The sequence below is a fragment of the Schistocerca gregaria genome, chromosome 8 (genome assembly GCF_023897955.1).
Source record: "Schistocerca gregaria isolate iqSchGreg1 chromosome 8, iqSchGreg1.2, whole genome shotgun sequence".
Classification (NCBI taxonomy): Eukaryota; Metazoa; Arthropoda; class Insecta; order Orthoptera; family Acrididae; genus Schistocerca; species Schistocerca gregaria.
The window spans coordinates 435,444,726-435,468,034 of NC_064927.1; the positions used below are offsets into that span (position 1 = coordinate 435,444,726).

General features: G+C 39.6%; 1 protein-coding gene across 4 annotated transcripts in view; it reads right to left on the reverse strand.

Annotated features, from left to right (window-relative positions):
- Positions 1-23,309, reverse strand: part of LOC126285456 (uncharacterized) — a 133,955-nt gene that overhangs the window by 66,292 nt on the left and 44,354 nt on the right. For all 4 annotated transcript variants that reach the window (XM_049984857.1, XM_049984855.1, XM_049984856.1 and 1 more), the window contains exon 10: positions 1,685-1,808. In XM_049984857.1, the coding sequence (XP_049840814.1) occupies positions 1,685-1,808 (124 nt within the window). The remainder of the gene's footprint in view (positions 1-1,684; positions 1,809-23,309) is intronic.

Sequence of the window (23,309 nt, forward strand, 5' to 3'; positions counted from 1 at the left end):
TATGTGCGGATGGATATGTGTGTGTGTGTGTGTGCGAGTGTACACCTGTCCTTTTTTTCCCCTAAGGGAAGTCTTTCCGCTCCCGGGATTGGAATGACTCCTTACCCTCTCCCTTAAAACCCACACCCTTTCATTTTTCCCCCCCTTCCTTCCTTCCTGACGAAGCAACTGCCAGTTGCGAAAGCTTGTAATTCTGTGTGTGTGTTTGTGTGTTTTGTTCATGTGCCTGTCTGCCGGCGCTTTCCCGCTTGGTAAGTCTTGGAATCTTTATTTTTAATATATAACAATGAAGAGAAATGTATAAACACTGTCAAGTATCAGAGACATGTGAGAATAAGATTAATGTACCAAGACCAAAGGAACTTCAGATTGTCAATTGTAAATAGCATCCAGAATCAAGTTGAGTAAGGTTTATGATTGTTATTATTTTAATAAATGTGTGTGAAAATTAATCACCTTCTGTTTAAAGTTGGTCACCGTCAATCTGCTACTCTAAGCGTACAAGTGGCATTTCTATCGTCTGACCTAATGGCAGAAGATAAACATGCCACGATAAGACCACGAGACATATTACTGACACTCGCCTACTTCGCTAGAGCGACAACTCAAATAATCTGATGGTGTGTGTACCGAAGGTCTTACAGTATGCACACCACAAGTTCTTTTGTTAACAATTTTTCTAATCACAATTCTGTACATTACTCATTTCATAACCAAGTAGCTTCATCTTGCGTGTCTCATGGAACTTGACAAATAACAAATAAGCCCTAATATGTTAGTTCACTACACAGAGGATAAAAAAAAAGGATTGCTTCAACATTGTAGAGCACTATTCTCATTCTTCCACTGTAACACTGTCTTACAGTACACAATCAATTTTCACAATTCAACACAAGATTCAAGTATTGGGGTGTTAGGTAAAAATTGCAATTCAAAGTGGAAATAGTGAAAATGTCTGCATACAACCACATCACTGAAATTTATTGTGTTTCTTACACTCAAGTCACCATTTCGAAATATGTCTTGTTTGAAGACTGGAACTGCTTCTTGTGATATATGATCTTCACAATACCAAGTCACCAATTTGTTAAAGGACTGAGCAATTTTCCACTTAGGCTGCAAATTTTTTTTTTTTTTTTGCAAGTCAGCAGAGAATGTAGACTTTCCTAGCATATACTACTGATGAAAAGCTAAAGTTCTCTGGTTTCCAGCTGGGTGGCAAGTATTAAAATTGCAAAAAATGTCACACTCATCACCCTCTGGAAAGCACTGAGATACTGCAAATGTCTTAATATTTATGCCCTTCCACTCGGCTGCATGCAACTGGACACTGTTCGGCCGCTGGGCTGAGTTTTTCATCAATGTATATTATAGGTTATACATCACAATAATTCTCTAGTTACTCACATGGAGACTTTCCCCCACCACTTCTGGTGATGTTTTAGCACACTTCAACGTTAAGTATTTCTTTACCTTACAAGCAAACTTACTACATTATCTCCCTATGCAATCTTTACAACCCAACAGAAACTTTCCTTTTGTTTAGAAATCTTTGGGTACATAACCTATCGTTACTATTACAACAAATGGCAAACACTTTACAAAGATAAACATAATAAGTATATCTGAATTTCCCTTTCTGTTTATGTCAATAACTTATTTTAGCCATACTGCAATTACCTACCTTGATCACAAATATACGGATGTACAACAGATACAAGAGGCTCGAGTTCACTTTCTGTTGGAGCATTGACTTTTATATCAGTACAGAGCAGAACCTTCACTGGCTTGTTAATGTGGCCTGTATTCTGAAAGAAAAGATAATATATATGTTTGTTTGCATGGCCATTTTCCACAGCAGCTGTTATAATCAACATATATTAATGTTTTTCTGTTAAATAATTGATGAGTGTTCTTCACCAGGTGCTTTTCTTTAAAAGTGCTCTGGTCTGTGTTATTCCAGAAATATGCATACACAATATATCTACACATTTTGGTATTTTGATTCAAAACTGGTGTACAATTTACTCTGGTGTTTTCTTTTCTTGTTTACTTATTCTGCAAATAACCCCTTTTTTTCCTTTGTTATTACCACAGCTTAAGGTCAAAGGAAAATTGGCTGCACATTTACATGCCAATTTTTCATCTTTTTTAACCAATTTTTTCTTATGCTGCCTCATCAGTGTTTTTCCTACTACACCTCACTGTTATAAAACTTCACAAGACAAGTAGTACTGTACTCTCACTTATTCAGCACTCAGTGCAGTGTTAATGTTTACTCATTTATTTTCTGCGCAGGTTGTGACTGTTGCCAAGCTGTGATTGCCCTATCTTCTGTAATCACATCCACATGTTTAAATTAATAAGTGTCAGATGTTCAACAAAGATGTGACTGGATTTGGGCAGCAGGGAGGGCAGGAGGAGAGTATTACAATGTTGGAATTGCATATTACATTAATTTCTGATTTCTGATCTGGATCCATTTTTTTTCCTATTCCTTTTGGGGAGTTTGTGCAGTATGTACAGGGTGGCACACGGGAGAAGGGTGGCTTTGAACTGCGTAGTACTGAGGGCGCGGTGGTGGGAGGTGGTCGTGGTGGGGATAGCTCTGATGCACAAAAGATGCCATTTCATTTATTCAGTCACTATGGAGCAGTGGGACATGCAACATAGAGTGTTTGTCTATGAAAGTTTCGCAAAAAGTGGTGAGTCTATTGTTGCTACGCAGCAATTGTTTCTTGTGAGGTTTAATGTTGGTCGACATGGAGCTGTTCCGAGCCATAACACAATCCTCAGTTGGGTGGAAAACTTCAGATCAACTGGAAACATACTGGATAAGAAGCATCCTGGCCCGAGACGCAGAGTAACGACACCAGAAAATGTTGAAAGGGTAGCCCAGGACAGTCAGCTAGACGTCATGCTAGTGAGTTACGAATCAATCATGAATCAATTAGACGAATTTTGTATAAAGAATTAAAATTACATCCCTACAAAATGCTCATTGTCCAACAACTTAAGGAAACTGATTTTGCTGTATGAGAAGACTTCGCTTACAGAATGCAAGTGATTTTGGGATCAAATGAAAATGAAATTTTATTGATGAGCTATGAAGCTCATTTTCATTTAAACGGGACTGTGAATAAGCAAAACCTACGTTACTGGGCTCCAGAGCATCCACACCTTATCCACCAGCGACCTCTACACTCAGAAGAAGTAACAGTCTGGTGTGCTCTTGGCTCTGTTGGCATTATTGGACCTTATTTTTTTTTTAAAGAGAATGGGGCCACAGTTACTTTTAATTCGGTTCATTACATTCGTATGATTGAAACATTCTTGAAACCAAAACTAAGAAGATGACGAATCCCTTTAAAACGCGTTTGGTTCCAGCAGGATGGGGCAACATCGCACACCACAAACACTTCAATGACAGTTTTTAAACGCATGTCCCGACTTGTCAGCATGTGACTTTTCTGGCGGGGGGGGGGGGGGGGGGGGGGGGGACCTTAAGAACTGTGTCTATAGCCACAAACCACGAAATTTGGACGAGTTGAAGCATGCAAACATTCAAGAATTTGCTGCCATCCCTGAAGAGATTTTAGTCTGTGTGATGGAGGATTCTGAGAAGAGACTTGAGTTCTGCATTCAAAATGATGGACATCACCTTCATGACATTATTTTTCACAGATAACTTTGTTGACTAAAATGGCAAATAATGAGCTTTGATTTTGTGTAAATATACTTGCTTTAATTTTAAAGTTGGCTGAACATTATTTCATTAAAAACTGTCCATCTCCCATGTGTCACCCTGTATATAAATGCTGTTTGTTCATGTTAGTTTGTGTGTACTCACATCTGCTGTTGTGGGTTTTCAATAATTGTTTAATATGTGCTGGTTGTTCTGAATCTTTATGGTAGTGCCCAAGAAATATATTGATCTAGCTAGCTTTTTTCCTATTGTAAAATTTATTTTATCTTCAACAAATTTATGACCGCATGTAATTGATCTAATTTACTCCTTGGTTCATCTACAAGGCACAGGGTTCCATCCAAATATCTAATCCAGAACCAAATATCTAATCCATAACAGGACATCATGCGTATTTGGTACAATTGTTTTAAGTATGACAAATTCTACATGGTTCATATATACACTTGCTGTAGTTCCAGAAACTGAGGAACCAGGAACCAAGTGGTAATTTTTCACTTTGTAAATAGATTTCATTACTGAAATGGAAATAGTCCTGTTCTGTTATTAGATCCAACAGCTTGACAACTTCTTGGATGCTTTCCATTTGGATGCTTACTGTGTCTTTTGAGACTTTCTTCTGTAGTGTTTATTGTTTCTGTTATTGGTATATCACAATACATGTTCTTTGCATCAAATCAGGAGAGGGTAGCTATGTCTAGAATCTTTATGTCTAAAGCATTGCATCAATTGTGTAATGTGTGTTACAGTTTTATCCTCATGTGTTGCAACGAAGCCTGACTAAGGACTGCTATACATTTTAGCTCTCAGCCAGAAAGCCTTCTTCTGAAGTAGAAAAAGTGCATGCATTTACACAAGTACAGCTCACACACACATTACCACTATATATGGTCACTGTGAGCAGCCACAGTGGTCATGTGTGTGGAAGTTGTGCTTGTGTGAATGTGTGGGTGTTTTCTACAATATAGGAAAAGATTGCTACTTACCATAAAGATCACATTTTAACTTGCAGACAAGCACAATTAAAAAACACATACACACAAGCTTTCAGCCACAAACTTTATCAGAAAAAGAGAAACACACACACACACACACACACACACACACACACACACACACACACACACACACACACACACACACACCATTCATTCACACAAGCAAGCTCAACTCTTGCACAGAAGACTGCCAACTCCGGCAGATCAAGCCAGAGTTGGAGTTGGCGGTCATGTGTGTGTCATGTGTACTCGCTTGTGGAAATCAATGGTGTATGTTTCTCTTTTTCTGACAAAGGCTGTGGCCGAAAGCATAAGTGTAACTGTAAGTGTCTTTGAATTGTGCCTGTCGGCAGCTAACTGTCTCGTCTTAATAGCTTTTCCTACATTATTGATATTCCTACATGGAGTTTCCATTGTTTGATTGTGTCTGTTTTCTGTTTCAAAAGAAGGGCTTTAGGACAAAAGCCAAAATGTATAGCAGTCTTTTTGTTGTGCCTGTCTGCAACTCAGTGTCTTCTCTGTATGGTGAGTAGCAACAACATTGTTGTTATTCTTTCCTGGACTTCCCACAGTTTTAGTTCTATCCCCCTGTAATCTGGATTTTTGCCCTTGCAACTGAATATGTGGCATCATTCCTATAGTTCACAACAGGTCTGACTAAAAACTCTTATGTAACATGAGTGGACATCAGAGGGAAGGTGCATTGGGATTTGCTTGAAAAGAGAAAATTGCATTAACTGACTGGTTACTCTCACAGCCTACACAGAAAACAAATGAACAACCATAAACACTAAGCTGAGTGGTGAACACAAGTAACTACAGTACAACTTATCTTGTGAAGTTTCCAAAAGTGACGTAAATTGGAAAAAATGCCAAAGCAATATAAGAAAAACTGGATTACAAAAGTGAAAAACTTCTAGAAGTGGATGTGCAACCAATTTTCTTTCATCCTTAACCTCTATTAACAACAAGGGAGGAAGCAGTGGTTTGCAAAATAGGTAAACAAGAGGGAAAAAACCACCTTGCATAAATTGGATGCCAATTTTATAAGGAAATACCGTTTTTAATTTATAAATACCACCATTTATAAACACATTACATATCCATATTTCCAGACTGACCAGAGAAGACACTTTATAAATAAAAGTGAAAAGCATTTGCTGAAAATTACTCTTTAATTATTTATGATAAGCTTAAGACCGAAAAAAACCAATAATAATTCAAAGGAAAGCTTTTCAAAGTATCACACTATTCCTCTTCCATAACTTACGCTATGTTATCCAAAGTATCCGGTCACCTGGCTGGAAATGAGTTAAAAGTTCATGCCACCCTCCATCGGTAATGCTGGAATTCAATATGGTGCTAGCCCACCCTTAGCCTTGATGACAGCTTCCACTCTCGCAGGTATATGTTCAATCAGGTGCCGGAAGGTTTCTCGGGGAATGGCAGCCCATTCTTCACCGAGTGCTGCACTGAGGAGAGGTATCGATGTCTGTTGGTGAGGCCTAGCACGAATTCGACATTTCAAAACATCCCAAAAGATGTTCTACTGGATTCAGGTCAGGACTGTGCAAGCCATTCCATTACAGGGATGTTAGTGTCATTTAACCACTCCACCACAGGCTGTGCATTATGAACAGATGCTCGATTGTGTTGAAAGATGCAATTGCCATTCCCACATTGCTCTTCAACAGTGAAAAGCAAGAAGGTGGTTAAAACATCAATGTAAAAACAACCAGGGGTGCAAGCACACTCCATGAAAAACATGACCACACCATACCACCACCACCTCCAAAATTTACTGATGGCACTATACACCCTGCCAGATAAGGTTCACTGGGCATTCGCCATACCCACACCCTGCCGGCAGATCGCCACATTGTGTACCGCTCCACACAACGTTTTTCCACTGTTCAATCGTCCAATGTATATGCTCCTTACACCACGTGAGGCATCATTTGGCATTTAACAGCATGATGTGTGGCTTATGACCAGCCGCTTGACCATGAAATCCAAGTTTTCGCACCTCCTGCCTAACTGTCATAGAACTTGCAGTGGACTTTGATGCAGTTGGGAATTCCTGTGTGATGGTCTGGATAGATGTCTGCCTATTACACATTACGACCCACTTGCAACTGTCAGCAGTCTCTGTCGGTCAACAGATGAGGACAGCCTCAATGCTTTTGTGCTTATATGTGTCCCTTCACATTTCCTCTTCACTGTCACATCAAAAACAGTGGATCTAGGGATGTTTAAGAGTGTGGAAATCTCGCGTACAGACGTATGACACAAGTGACACCCAATCACCTGACCACATTCGAAGTCCATGTGTTCCGCGGAGTGCCTCATTCTGCTTTCTCATTATGTCTAATGATTACTGAGGTCACTGATACAGAGTACCTGGCAGTAGGTGGCACAACAATGCCCATAATGTGGAAAACATGTTTTTGGGGTGTCCGGATACTGTTAATCACATAGTGTATTTGTATATTAAAATAAAAGCAGTTGATTACTGTTCTGTTAACAGCTAAAATAATAGTAGACAAAATTAAGGAACTATTTTGACAAAGGAAAAGTGCTCAAAAATAGGCAATAGAGTTCACATTCGAGCAGAGATGCTGTACTAATGCTACACATAAACTACGTATGTAATTTATGAAAAATAATGTAACAAAAAAGTAGATATGATGATGCTGATGATGATGATGATGGAATGCCAGGAACGGAAAAAAGTATCAGTTACATCTTCAGAGAGAAGATGTTAAACAATGTAAGAACCTATGTAAAGATCATTTCTTAGAACTGCAGTCCATTGGTGGTGCAAAAAAAAAATTAAACTTCTAACTTATGCATTCAAAAAAATATGGTCATTTATATAGCATTTTTGCTATTCACTAACTCACTCATCCAAGATCTATTGGGTGTTTCCCATTGAACTAAAATCACAAAATTTTGCAAGAAGCAAGGTTTCACAGTACAAGTAAAGGAAAAAATTCTAAAAAATTTTAATTTGTCATTACATCACTTGCAAAAAATTTGTCATTAGTTATCCGACTGTCCACTTAGTAAGATCCTTTTTTCTCAGTAACAGGCAGACTATCTACATATACAGGGTGGAGCAGAGAAACGCATTTTTTTGAACCGCTAGAACACAGCGATGAGAGGGGGTATTGACCATGAATGAATGTTGGCAGACTGTCCATAAAATGCAGTTTCAGTTGCTATAGAGAGTTTGAGAGTAGAGCACCGTGTGTTTGTTGTCTAGCAGCACTTTAGAAACAATGATTCCGTAGTCACAGTGCAACATCTCTTCCGTCAAAATTTTAGAGTTGGACGTTGATGTGCAGTGCCTAATCGAAATAATGTACTCCGATGGGCTGAAGCATTTAGAAGTACTGGATCTGTGATGAAAAAGAAACCACCTGATATTCCCCGACCAGTTCTTACTCCGGAAAATGTAGACAAGAGTGAGAACGGCAGTTGTTGCTAGTCCGACACAACTGGCTAGATGACAGGCTGTAGTGCTGGGTATGTCACGTCGTTCGCCTCACCGCATCTTACATGATGATCTTAAGTTTCACCTGTACAAGATAATGATTGCCCAGCAGCTTAGTGAAGGGGATTTTGTGCAGTGCCGAGAGTGTTGTGGCATAATGGACGAAATTTTTAAGGAAGATGCAGATGCTACAGACTTCATGAGTGATGAAGCACATTTTCATGTAGGCTGTTATGTCAATGTTCAAAATTGTTGGTACTGGGCGCTGGAGAACCCACATGAATTACACCAAAGACCCCTCCACAGTTTAAAAGTAACAGTATGGTGCTGCATTTCAAAGATGGGGATTGTTGGTCCCTATTTTTTTGAAGAGGGAGGAACTGCAGATACTGTGACATCAGCACGCTATGTTAACATGTTAAACAACTTTCTTCATCCAGAACTAGAAAGGCATCAAGTAAACATGAGAGAAATATGGTTTCAGCAGGATGGTACCACAGCTCACACGGCTAGAGCATCCATGGAAGTGGTTTGACAAATGTTCCCAGGACACGTTATTTTGAGATATGGTGATGTTTACTGGCCCCCTCGCTCACCCGATTTGTCGATCTGTGACTTCTTTTTATGGGGATATTTAAAATCAAAAGCCTACACGAACAAGCATCGCACGATCGATGACCTGAAGAATTCCATTCGTCAGGAAATTGAAGCCATGCCGAATGAAATGTTGGAGAGAGCCATGCGTAACTTTCGGGAGAGGATCCATATTTGTATCCAGCAAGAAGGACGTCATCTCCAAGACATTATTTTTCGAACCTAATTAAAGTATGTATGTTTCAAACTGAATTAAAAATCTATCACTTAATACTTGTTTTTATTATTTTTATCAAACCGTGTCCCAGTCATTCAATAGTGAAAAACATGCGTTTCTTCTACTCCACCCTGTATAATTGAGTTTGTACAGAAACCTCAGAATATTAGACCTACTCACACTTAGCCAAGTTTTTCCTTAATTAGGCTGTATTTATTACATTACCATGATTACCATTTCAGTATCTACAGCCAACATTACAGTATCAGTAAGTACACGTAAAATAAAAATACATGTAAAATCCAAATTACCCCAGTTACTGTGCAGAAACTATTAAAATTGACAGCTAACAGGGCTCTTGTGAGGTTATGATGGGTCTAGGCTAGCCAACAGTGAATCAACAATCAGCTAAGTGGAATTAGCCTCACAAAGGATGAATATATAAGACAATGGCCCGTCAAGACAAATGGATTACATTTTTGGAACTTTTAACATTGTAACACTGACAGTGGATATGATGGAAAAGAGAAAACTAGATATCTGAAGAAGGCAGTAGGGAACTGAGGAAATGTTACATATTGTACTGGCATGGAAATGAAGAGGGAAGACAAAAGGGAGTGGGAGTAGTAGTGAGATATGGTCTAAAACCAGAGGTATTGAAAAGATGTGGCAAGATAATGAAGATCAGAATAATGACAAAGGAAGTGTGGAGATGGTTCAGGTGCATCCCCCCCCCCCCCCCCCCCCCCTCCAAGTGGGCAGTGAGTATTAATCATGGGAGGCTGCAATTCACAAGTAGAGAATGAAAGACAAGGGTATGAAAATGTCCTGAGAGCAGAAGGATGGGGACGTAGAACTGAAGAAGGAAAGAGATTGCTTGAATTCTGCAAGAAAAATGATTTAATGATAGGTAGCTCCTGGTTACAGAAGAGAGAGAGAGCACCACAAAGTAATGTGGAACAGCAGGAATCTGGCACAGAAATCTTTGGTGGATTACATGCTCCACTATTGAGAAACAAAGAGGACTGTAACGGCTATAAGGGTACTACCATATGAAGCATTGAATCACGACCATCAGGTACTGGTGATGAGGACGAGAATCATGAAGAAATGAAAGAAAAACAATAAGTAAAGGAGAATAATAGTACGGAAACTGAAGGAAAAGGAAGTCAAGTAATAATACTAGAAGATTATAAGGGAAAGGTTACCGAAGGGTGAACCACAAACAGGAGAAGAGGAATGAGGACGATATAAAGTGTTATGGTACAAGCTGCAGTAGCTGTATGCAGTACGGCAAGTGGCACAGAACGGTGGAAGGAGACACCATGGTGGAATGAAAGAGTCACGGAGGTAGTCGGAAGGAAGAACAAGGCTTCAGACTGTAGTTCCGAAAAAAGGAATGAGTTAACAAGTGAAGAGTATAAGAAAAAGAAGGAAGAGGCATAAGACAGTGACTTCGGGGGGAGAGGAGAAGAAAGTGGATTGTAGTAGAATGGACAAAGATGATGGAGGAATATGACACAGGAAGTAGGAAATTACTATATAGAATGGTCAAAAGTTAGAGGAGAGGTTTGACAGAGGCTGCGACAATGATGGATAGAAATGGGAAAGAGGTTAATAACTAAGAGACACTGAAGTTAGTGTGGAAGGAGTACTCTGAACACTTGCTAAATCTGAACAGACTTGGAGATGAAGATAATAGACTGAAGGAGCTAGACGTAAACTGTACGAGGAAAAGGAGCTGACATGGAAAGAAATGAAAAACGCATAGGACAGATGAGAGGAGGACTGGTATGGATGAAATAAGTGTTGAAATGGTGAAAGCAGCAGGAGAAGTTGGGAAACAGTGGCAATGATGATGTGGAATGAGAAGACTCCAGAAGATTGGAAGAGGACACTAATTGTTCCTATATTTAAGAAGGGAGTAGGAAGGAATGTAGAAACTACAGGGGAGTCACACTGATACTACACTGTGCCAAGGTAAATGGAAAGATCCTGGAAAGCTGAATCCAAACAAGTGTCAAGAACAAATTGAGAGATGAACAGCATGGCTTCAAACCTGGAACGTCCACTGTTGACCTCATATTTGCATTGAGGCAGCTCCATGAGCATCACTATGAATTTGATGAAGCCCTGTTGACAGCCTTTCTCAATATAGAAAAGGCACTTGATAGCATCAGTAGAAGAAACGTCTAAGAAGCACTAGAAAAGAGAGGAGTGGAAAAGGAGACAACAAGCAGAGTGAAGCAGAGATACTGTGGAAGTCTGAGTTGGGTGAAAGAGGGAAATGGAAGGACGTACTGATTCCAGTGAACAACTGGGCAAAACAGGGCAGTGCACAGTCCCTCCCCTTCTTAACTGTGGAATTGAGTTAAGACTAAGGTGACAGAAAAAAAACTTGAGAAGACAAAATGAAAGAAGGGGTGTTAGCTGATAACTTGATGATCTGGGGAAACAAGGAGGATAACATCCAGGAAACGCTGGATCCTTGGGAGAGTGACAGTATGGAGTGAGACAGTATGGAATGAAACTGAATGCAAGTAAATGTGAGATCCTGGTTACAACTAGACACAAAGACAGACCAACCAGAGAATAAGGATTAAAGATGAACAATTTATGAAGATGGAAAGTGATAAGTACTTGGGAAATGTGATAGAGGAAAATGGAAGAAATGAGAAAGGGATCAGGGAACGTGGCGGACAGGCAGAAGTGTTCCTGAAAGTGTTGGGAGCCTGGTTTGGAATAAAGACATCCAACAAAAAAGCAAAGTAGTAATACACAAAAGTTACTACATCCCAATACTGACTTAAGCATCAGAAACATGGTTAATGAAGAAAAGTGATGCACGCAGATTACAGGCATGCGAAATGAAAGTCCTCAGAAGTAGGGTAGGAGAAACAAGGAGAGATGAAGAGGAATGAAAGGGTAGGAGAAATAGTGAAAGAAGATAGAAACTTCATGGCAAAGATGGTATGGGCACTTAAAGAGGATGGAAAACGAGGATTCCCACAAAGATACATGAACTGGAGATGAGAAGGAAACAACCAAGAGGAAAACAAAAGGATAGGTGGCTGACAGGTGTGGACGAGTGTGTTGAAAAGAGAGGTAAGGACTGGACCAGACTGAACACATGAAGATGGTGGGGAAAACAGGACTTGACTGCAAGGCTTCTGTTCCAAACAGACCCAGCCTGGGGCTGTGTGCTGTTCAAGATGATGATGACTATACAGAAATGTACCCCCTACTTTCACGTAATTGAAAATTCATTCAACAGCAAACACTGTACTTCTGTATGCAATAGTTTACCCATATCTATGCTCACAAGGCAGCATTCGAATGGCACTGTCACACCAACATCTATGTTATTTGGATTTTGAACATATAAAAATATGTTATATGTATATACTGATTACGCACACGCGCACACGCGCGCACACACGCACACACGCGCGCACACACGCACACACGCGCGCACACACGCACACACGCGCGCACACACGCACACCTACCCCAACATACACAGACACAAGCAGACATATTTAAAGGCAAAGAGTATGGGCAGAGATGTAAGTCGAGCCAGAAGTGTGGAGGCAAAGATGTTGTTGAAAGACAGGTGAGGTATGAGTGGCAGCAACTTGAAATTAGCGGAGATCGAGGCCTGGTGGATAATGAGAAGAGAGAATATATTGAAGGGTAAGTTCCCATCTCCGGAGTTCGGATAGGTTGGTGTTGGTGGGAAGTATCCAGATAACTCTGACGGTGTAACACTGTGCCAAGATGTGCTGGCCGTGCACCAAGGTATGTTTAGCCACAGGGTGATCCTCATTACCAACAAACACTGTCTGCCTGTGTCCATTCATGCGAATGGACAGTTTGTTGCTGGTCATTCCCACATAGAAAGCGTCACAGTGTAGGCAGGTCAGTTGGTAAATCACGTGGGTGCTTTCACAAGTGGCTCTGCCTTTGATCGTGTACACCTTCCGGGTTACAGGACTGGAGTAGGTGGTGGTGGGAGGGTGCATAGGACAGGTTTTACACCGGGGGCGGTTGCAAGGGTAGGAGCAGAGGGTAGGAAAGGTGGTTTGGGGATTTTATAGGGATGAACCAAGAGGTTACGAAAGTTAGGTGGACGGCGGAAAGACACTCTTGGTGGAGTGGGAAGGATTTCATGAAGGATGGATCTCATTTCGGGGCAGGATTTTAGGAAGTAGTATCCCTGCTGGAGAGCCACATTCAGAGTCTGATCCAGTCCCGGGAAGTATCCTGTCACAAGTGGGGCACTTTTGGGGTTCTTCTGTGAGAGGTTCTGGGTTTGAGGGGATGAGGAAGTGGCTCTGGTTATCTGCTTCTGTACCAGGTCGGGAGGGTAGTTGCGGGATGCGAAAGTTGTTTTCAGGTTGTTGGTGTAATGGTCCAGGGATTCAGGACTGGAGCAGATTCGTTTGCCACGAAGGCCTAGGCTGTAGGGAAGGGACCGTTTGATATGGAATGGGTGGCAGCTGTCATAATGGAGGTACTGTTGCTTGTTGGTGGGTTTGATGTGGACGGATGTGTGAAGCTGGCCATTGGACAGATGGAGGTCAACGTCAAGAAAAGTGGCATGGGATTTGGAGTAGGACCAGGTGAATCTGATGGAACCAAAGGATTTGAGGTTGGAGAGGAAATTCTGGAGTTGTTTTTCACTGTGAGTCCAGATCATGAAGACGTCGTCAATAAATCTGTACCAAACTTTGGGTTGGCAGGCTTGGGTAACCAAGAAGGCTTCCTCTAAGCGACCCATAAATAGGTTGGCATACGAGGGGGCCATCCTGGTACCCATGGCTGTTCCCTTTAATTGTTGGTATGTCTGGCCTTCAAAAGTGAAGAAATTGTGCATCAGGATGAAGCTGGCTAAGGTGACGAGGAAAGAGGTTTTAGGTAGAGTGGCAGGTGAACGGCGTGAAAGGAAGTGCTCCATTGCAGCGAGGCCCTGGACATGCGGGATATTTGTGTATAGGGAAGTGGCGTCAATGGTTACAAGGATGGTTTCCGGGGGTAACAGACTGGGTACGGATTCCAGGCGTTCGAGAAAGTGGTTGGTGTCTTTGATGAAGGATGGGAGACTGCATGTAATGGGTTGAAGGTGTTGATCTACGTAAGCAGAGATACGTTCTGTGGGGGCCCGGTAACCAGCTACAATGGGGCAGCCATGATGTTTGGGTTTGTGAATTTTAGGAAGTAGGTAGAAGGTAGGAGTGCGAGGTGTCGGTGGGGTCAGGAGTTTGATGGAGTCAGGTGAAAGGTTTTGTAGGGGGCCTAGTATATACCTATCCTTTTTTCCCCCTAAGGTAAGTCTTTCCGCTCCCGGAATTGGAATGACTCCTTACCCTCTCCCTTAAAACCCACATCCTTTCATCTTTCCTTTTCCTTCCCTCTTTCCTGACGAAGCAGCCACCGGTTGCGAAAGCTCGAAATTCTGTGTGTGTGTTTGTGTGTTTTATTCATTGTGCCTATCTACCGGCGCTTTCCCGCTTGGAATCTTTGTTTTTAATATAAAATTTCATATGGAAATTAAATAATTTTTTCAGCACTAGACATTACAAATAAACAAATATAGTACATGTATTTCGCAGACAACTTTAAAAATACGATCCTCCAACATCAACACTAAAAGACAAAGACAGTAAGATGGTCCAAACCAATAGAGGAAATACAGAAATTTTAGCAGAAACATTTAACACACTACTAAACTGTGTCGATCTCTTAGAGCGATTTTAAAACACAAAATCCCTATTAAAAACACCAGCAGAAAATGTAAGTCCACCAACAATCTGTGAAGTCTAACAATGCTTTGAGAGAGCTCAAGAACTACAAAGCATATGGAAAAGGTTAAACATTTGGAGGACTCGGGAAACATGCAGCAGAACCAGCCAAGATATCATTATACCGCAGGATCGTGAAAACCTGGGACAAAGAAGAACTACCCAAACAATGGACAATGATAATAATATATCCATCACACGGAAAAGGAGAAAAACCAATCCCTATAACTACAGAGGAATTTCTCCTTCGGATTGCACATTTGAAGTATTGTCAAGAATTCTGTACAATCGCTTTAAAGAGCAACTTGAACAGGAGCTAGGAGAGTAACAAAGAGGATTTAGACTTTGGAGCAGCTGCTCACAACAAGTACTGACCTTAAAATTATCAACTGATATCTATAATAGAAAATAAAAACAAGTTGTAACCTTTTCAGACTTTTAAAAAAAGTCTGACTGTATCTGTTACCACGTTATACAAAGACAGCATCATAAGTAACAACAAGTTTTATTCTGCTTCCACAGGGAGATATCCAAAATAACAATGAGCGAAGTAAGGAACACTACAAAGTCTCATAACTACAGAACACATCAGCATACAGTCTCGTAAGTGAACATCCAATAAGCGAGGCCGAGGGTCTGGCACTCCGGTCTTATATTGCGCTGCTGAGCACACGACCAGGTTGTCATGTGACCTTTTGGCCAACTGTGGACATACTTGTATTGCGCACCACTTGATTACATGCACTCACACTGCACCGTTACAACAGTACCCACAGGTCTTCAATTTGAATATATTGAGGACTTTCGAACTTCATCCCAAATTAATCAACATGTTTCAATTAACTGAGAAAAAACACCAAATGCAGGATAACATTCAGAGGAGAAATATATGAGATGTTAAAATTAAAGCAGGTCTAAGTGTGAGTGATGGCCTATCACCACTACTCATCACTCCGGAATTCTTTGCAAGAGAATGGCACAAGAAAACTCCTACAAAAATCAAACTAGAACCAAGAGAGATCAGCCCACCTGGCTAACATCCATCAGTAAACAATCTTTTCTCATCCAGTGTCCACGTCAATTGTTTTCCCTCTTCCTGGTTACCTTTAAAATTTCTCTCTTCCCTCACTCCTCCCAACATCTCTTTTTCACTCCGTCTAACCATTTTATCCCTTCCATCCTCATCCAAATCCACATCTCAAATGCTTCTATTCTTCTTTCTTCCTCTTTCCTCAGTGTCCATGTCTCAGCTCCATATAATACAATGCTCCATGTGAAGCACTTCACCAGTCTCTTCCTCAGGTCCCTGTCCATGCACCCCACAGATGCAGCCTCCTCTTATTGAATGTCTCCTTGGCAATCGCTTTAACAGTTTTCAACTCCTTGTGACATCTCATGTTGTCTGTAATAATGCTTTACAATATCCAAAAGCAATAACTTGTACTGTATCGTCCTGCCCTTATCAATTGAAGACAAAGTCAGAAAATGAGTCCACGGTCATATATTTCACAGGTCTGTCTTGATCAGATAAATTTTTACATTTCACTATGACCGATTTCAGCTACTGCCATCTTCAGATCATAAAATATTCTGATGTGGTATCAATGTCAAACTAAACATGTAGGTATTTAGTAAGCACATAGTAAGCACATAGTAAGCACTTACTTTGTACCTACATGTTTAGTTTGACATTGATACACAGAATATTTGTATCTCTTGCAACTTTCCCTCTTCTAATTCTATACTGTCGATCTGCAATACTTTTTTCAGAGTCCGTGAAGTCATATCTTTCACCCTTAACAAAACTTTTACTGCATGCAAAATCTAACTTACAGTTCTAAAATCTTCACGTTCTTGGCATTCCTCCCCAATCAGTATCATTACTGCCAAGAGAAAGTCATCCAGCCATCTACCTTTTTCGTATATCTTATTACGTAGATGTGTGTACTCTTTCACACCACTACTCTGAAGGCTTTTACACAACTCTGCTGGTAATCCATCAATTTCACTTCTTTTATGATTCTTTATCTCTCTCAATGCCCTTTCTACTTCCCAGATACAGCATCCTTTGTCCTCTTCCCTAACTTTCATTACCTCTTCTATTTAACTATCATTTGGCTTTTGATCAGCCTCATACAAGCACTCTACATATTCTTCCCACCTTCCCAACACTTCTGGTTTATGAACCATAGTACCATCACTTCGTTCTATTTTCATACTTGTCCTGTTTTTCTTTACTTCAAAGACTAGACCAGCAACTTCTCTTCCTTTTCTTTTCTCTATTTCTCTACATCTCCCTTACATCCATGCCTTTATTGCCAGTTCTGTTTCTCACCTTAATTCATTATTCAGCTTTCAGTACATTGTTTTTCCTTCTTCATTTCCTACTGGCTCCCATTTTCGTCTTTTTTCAGCCTTACCCAACATTGCCTATGTCACCCATTCTTTCCTTATTCTTTTGAACTTCCTCACCCCCCCCCCCCCCCTTTCTACTTCTGTAGATTCTTTAAAGTTTTGTCTCCTCCTCTTCCATTTCTCATTTGCACTTTCTTCATTGGGCCATCTATCCCGCAAACACGTTTTCTACATCAGCATCCCTATCTTCTTCCTTTAGTCTCTGTAGGTAAAATTTCACTCTGTTTTCTTCCTCTCACTTTCTTCAACATTATATGCAACTCCACCACCACCAAATTGTGGTCCGAATCTCCAGGGTATGCTCTGACATGCCCCAGGGTATCCTCTAGCATTCTTAAGCTGTTGTTGTTGTCTTCAGTCCTGAGACTGGTTTGATGCAACTCTATCCTGTGCAAGATTCTTCATCTCCCAGTACTTCCTGCAACCTACATCATTCTGAATCTGCTTAGCGTATTCATCTCTTGGTCTCCCTCTATGATTTTTACCCTCCACACTGCCCTCCAATGCTAAATTTGTGATCCCTTGATGCCTCAGAACATGTCCTACTAACAGGTCCCTTCTTGTCAAGTTGTGCCACAAACTCCTCTTCTCCCCAATTGTATTCAATACCTCCTCATTAGTTATGTGATCTACCCATCTAATCTTCACCATTCTTCTGTAGCACCACATCTCGAAAGCTTCTATTCTCTTCTTGTCTAAAGCTATTTATCATCCATGTTTCACTTCCATACATGGCTACATTCCATACAAATACTTTCAGAAACAACTTCCTGACACTTAAATCTGTACTTGATGTTAACACATTTCTCTTCTTCAGAAACGCTTTGGTTGCCATTGCGAGTCTACATTGTATATCCTCTCTACTTCGACTATCATCAGTTATTTTGCTACCCGAATAGCAAAACTGCTTTAGTACTTTAAGTGTCTCATTTCCTAATATAATTCCCTCAGTATCACCCAACTTAATTCGACTACATTCCATTATCCTCGATTTGCTTTTGTAGATGTTCATCTTATATCCTCCTTTCAAGACACTGTCCATTCCGTTCAACTGCTCTTCCAAGTCCTTTGCTGTCTCTGACAGAATTACAATGTCATCGGCGAACCTCAAAGTTTTTATTTCTTCTCCATGGATTTTAATACCTACTCCGAATTTTTCTTTTGTTTCCTTTACTGCTTGCTCAATATACAAATTAAATAACTTCGGGGAGAGGCTACAACCCTGTCTCACTCCCTTCTCAACCACTGCTTCCCTTTCATGCCCCTAGACTCGAATAACTGCCATCTGGTTTCTGTACAAATTGAAAATAGCCTTTCGCTCCCTGTATTTTACCCCTGCCACCTTCAGAATTTGAAAGAGTATTCCAGCCAACATTGTCAAAAGCTTTCTCTAAGTCTACAAATGCTAGAAATGTAGGTTTGCCTTTCCTTAATCTTTCTTCTAAGATAAGTTGTAATGTCAGTATTGCCTCACGTGTTCCAACATTTCTACGGAATCCAAACTGATCTTCCCAGAGGTCGACTTCTACCAGTTTTTCCATTGGTCTGTAAAGAATTTGCATTAGTATTTTGCAGCTGTGACTTATGAAACTGAGTTCGGTAATTTTCACATCTGTTAACTGCTTTCTTTGGGATTGGAATTATTATGTTCTTCATACACCTTGCTCACCAGATGGTAGAGTTATGTCAGGACTGGCTCTCCCAAGGCCGTTAGTAGTTCCAATGAAATGTTGTCTACTCCGGGGGCATTGTTTCGACTCAGGTGTTTCAGTGCTCTGTCAAACTCTTCACGCAGTATCGTATCTCCCATTTCATCTTCATCTACATCCTCTTCCATTTCCATAATATTGTCCTCAAGTACATCGCCCTTGTATAGACCCTCTATACACTCCTTCCACCTTTCAGCTTTCCCTTCTTTGCTTAGAACTGGGTTTCCATGTGAGCTCTTGATATTCATACGAGTGGTTCTCCTTTCTCCAAAGGTCTCTCTCTAATTTTCCTGTAGGCAGTATCTATCTTACCCCTAGTGAGATAAGCCTCTACATCCTTACATTTGTCCTCTAGCCATCCCTGCTTAGCCATTTTGCACTTCCTGTCGATCTCATTTTTCAGACGTTTGTATTCCTTTTTGCCCATATAATTTAGTGCATTTTTACATTTTCTCCTTTCATCAATTAAATTCAATATTTCTTTTGTTACCCAAGGGTTTCTACTAGCCCTCGTCTTTTTACCTACTTTATCCTCTGCTGCCTTCACTACTTCATCCCTCAGAGCTACCCATTCTTCTTCTACTGTATTTCTTTCCCCCATTCCTGTCAATTGTTCCCTTATGCTCTCCCTGAAACTCTGTACAATCTCTGGTTTATGCTGTTTATCCAGGTCCCACCTCCTCAAACTCCCACCTTTTTGCAGTTTCTTCAGTTTTAATCTACGGTTCATAACCAATAGATTGTGGTCAGAGTCCACATCTGCTCCTGGAAATGTCTTACAATTTAAAACCTGGTTCCTAAATCTCTGTCTTACCATTACATAATATATCCGATACCTACTAGTATCTCTAGGATTTTTCCATGTATAGGCAGTTTTTGTATATTCTGAATTACGATATAATCAATTTTGTATCTGCCATCATTCAACCTAGATATCTATGTCTCTGTATTCTGTGGCGTTCTAACAATGGGTTTCGAATCGCGAGAGAATTTTCTGTGTCAAAATTAACCAGCGTTTCAGTCCTGTCATTCGTTTTTCCCAATCCAAATCTTCCAACAATTCCCTCCGTTTTCCCCCTCTTCAAACCCCCATTACAACGATGCACGCGTTTCTCTTTCTTTATTCATCATAATTTATCCAATCTTTTCATAATATTCCCCTACTTCCTCATCAGTGCATTGACTTGTTGGCATGATTTTATCAAAACAATGTTGTTCTCTCGTCGTCATCGTCATTGTCATCTGTCTTCAGTCTTCCATCTATGTACTCTACTTTCAATACTTTTTCATCAGCCACTTTCCTATCTTAATTACCGCACCAAAGCACTCTTCTTCCTGCATGAGTAAACCAATTTGTACTCTCCATTATCCAACTGTCCCATCTCACAAAGTAGTTATTTGCAATTTATTTAATTACAGTCTTGCAAAATAGTGATATAGTAGTGATCTTTGAAAAATAATTTAGTTTCATGACAGAAAAACACTTGAACACTAGTTGTAACCCTCAGAAAGTTCCATTTTATCCCTCAGAGAGTAATTATCCCCAGGCTGGGTACAAACATGGTAAAAGGAAGTTAGCACACAACAAAAATGCACTATTTTGTTTTGTTTTAACAAAGATAAGGTTCTTTAAAAAAGTCTCTGAAGAAGCTTACAAAGATTTGAAGCATACCATGGGCATTTTATCACATTCAAAAATACTGATATTTCCACATCGTGAATCACACAAACTTAATTTTAAAAGCCTCTGAATCAATTTTACATTTTTTGTTCAATTAAATACACATCATTTTGAAGCCGTTTTATAACATTCTTGAGCTCTTTATAAAAATATACTCCACAGGGCTGGACTAAAGCTATACATTATTATTTGTTGTTGTTGTTGTTGTTGTTGTTGTCGACATCGTCTTCAGTCCAAAGACTGGTTAGATGCAGCTCTCCATGCTAGTCTATCCTGATCAAGCCTCTTACATTTCCAAGTGACTACTGTAACCAACATCCTTCTGAATCTGCTTACTGTATTAATCTCTTGACTTTCCTCTACGATTTTTCGACCCTCACTTCCCTCCAATACTAAACTGGTGACCCCTCGACGGCTCAGAATGTGCCCCATCAACTGGACTATTCTTCTAGTCAGGTTGTGCCACAAATCTCTCTTTCTCCCTATTTTATTCACTATCTCCTCATTCGTTACATGACCTACCCATCTAATCTTCAGCATTTGTCTGTAGCACCACATTTCAGAAGGTTCTATTCTCTTCTTGTCTAAACTGTTTATCGTCCATGTTCCACTTCCACACGACTACACTCCATACAAATACTTTCAGAACGGACTTGTTGACATTAAATTTGCAATTTGTACAGAAACCGGATGGCATTTATAAGTGTCAAGGGACATGAAAGGGGAGCAGTGGTTGACAAGAAAGTGAGACAGGGTTGTAGCCTATCCCCAATGTTATTCAACATTTAGGAGGACTAAATTTAATTGTACGTGTTGATAAGCCCAGTCATTAAAAAACAAGTTGTTATATATTTTCAATTTGGTTTGCCATCACTAAGAATCAACAAGCACAAGAAATTTTGTCTGTCTCTCTATGATTTTATGGTTGTAATTAAACAATTTATATAAAAATTAGTTACCACCTTCCCTATGTTGATGACGTGACACGCATTCTTGTATATTTTCACAGATTTGTCCCTGTATCTCTGAACTCTAATTCCTAATGAATCTGTTGGTACTGGCAAGCACAGAAACTACACACAACAATTTTTAAGACAAAGTCAATACTATGTTGTGCTGTACATAAATGTGAGTTGTATTATTTATATTTTGCCTCTGAAGAAAAATAGTTCTTGACCCTTGCTTTGGGGGAGTTCTGTTGATAACAGACTGGTATTGGCATCTTAGCAAATAATTTTAAAATTTACCATGTTCACTTATTCTCTAATATAAATTATTAAGAATGTTAACAATGTAGGATTTTTAACACTTGTTGAATCTGTGTTAGTAATATAACTAGGATTAAAATTTAATATCAGACAATGACCCTGTGTGCAAAATTTTTTTTGCTGAAATGAAAATTCCACTACTATTGCACTTTCCTTTTCATACGCATGTTTTGTTACTTTTCACAGACAAATTTAGGGTTTGAGTTTGAGTTTCTCAACCCATGGAATGCAAGTTTGAAAATAAGTTTTCCATATTAACTTACAGCAGCTAAAGCCCATTCTTGCAGTTTCTTATCACTTATTGAAAAAATTGCCAAGTTCCTATAAAAATCATTTTACATCCATGAGCCCAAGCAGTTCCTCCACTTTTAATACATTTCTCTCATTCTGTCAATTCCTCCATACCTTATAAATGGTATCATCCTTCTGCATGTGAAGGTTTTCAAATTCCATTTTGGATGAGATCTGATGATACTAACTACTTTGAAATGTTATCCAGATCTTTTGACCTTATTTCCTCTGGCTCGTAATAAGAATCCTCTTAAAAAGTCTTGTCAATTTTATGACTCAATCAATTCTTCATCAAACATAGAAGATATTTCAACCAAATTCTGTACGATATGTTGCAGATCTGCCACCAGAAATCGTTAGTTCTCTGATAAGACTGTGGTTTTTTTAAGAACCATCACATAATACACAATGGCTTTTTTTAAAGACACTTTTTAAATGTCCTTGCACAGATTTCTTCAACTGCCTCTTCTCAATTAAGATGTCAGGTTCATCAACAGATTTCGCATCTGACATGATAATTATTCTTCTTTAGAATATTTGTAAATAATACTTTCACTGGATTAAGGTTACACCACTGCAAAAGCTAATGATAAAATGAAAATTCTGGACAGCATCAGTTCTCTCAGAACCCATATTCCCCTCACTATTCCTTTGGCTGCATTGCATTCACAATAAACATAACACTGTAGAGCCATAATCGATCCTCAAAAAACATGACTCTTCAAATTCCATCTGACAGGCTAAACACACAGAGTAGAATGTAAGTGACAAGATATACAAATGATAAAATTGATATTTTTTATAACACAATATTATTTGCTTTTTCATGCAAATAGTTACTAAAAACATGTTATTTTTAATAAAAATTAAGATTCTGTATTTTTAATTACCATTTCAATTTTATAGTAAACATTTAAATTAAATATAGATAAAAGAAAATCTGGCTCTAATGAGAACCGAACCAGTAACCTTGCGATTACAAGATTGGATAACTGTGTGCTCGGCTATGAAAAATACGGATAACTGGATTAAAATGTTTTGAATTCAACAGCACTCTGAGGCAGCAAAAAAGTCAAAAGAGGACCAGTCCGTAAGATATTCTTACCAGGCCTCACTCCTATGGAGTATATATG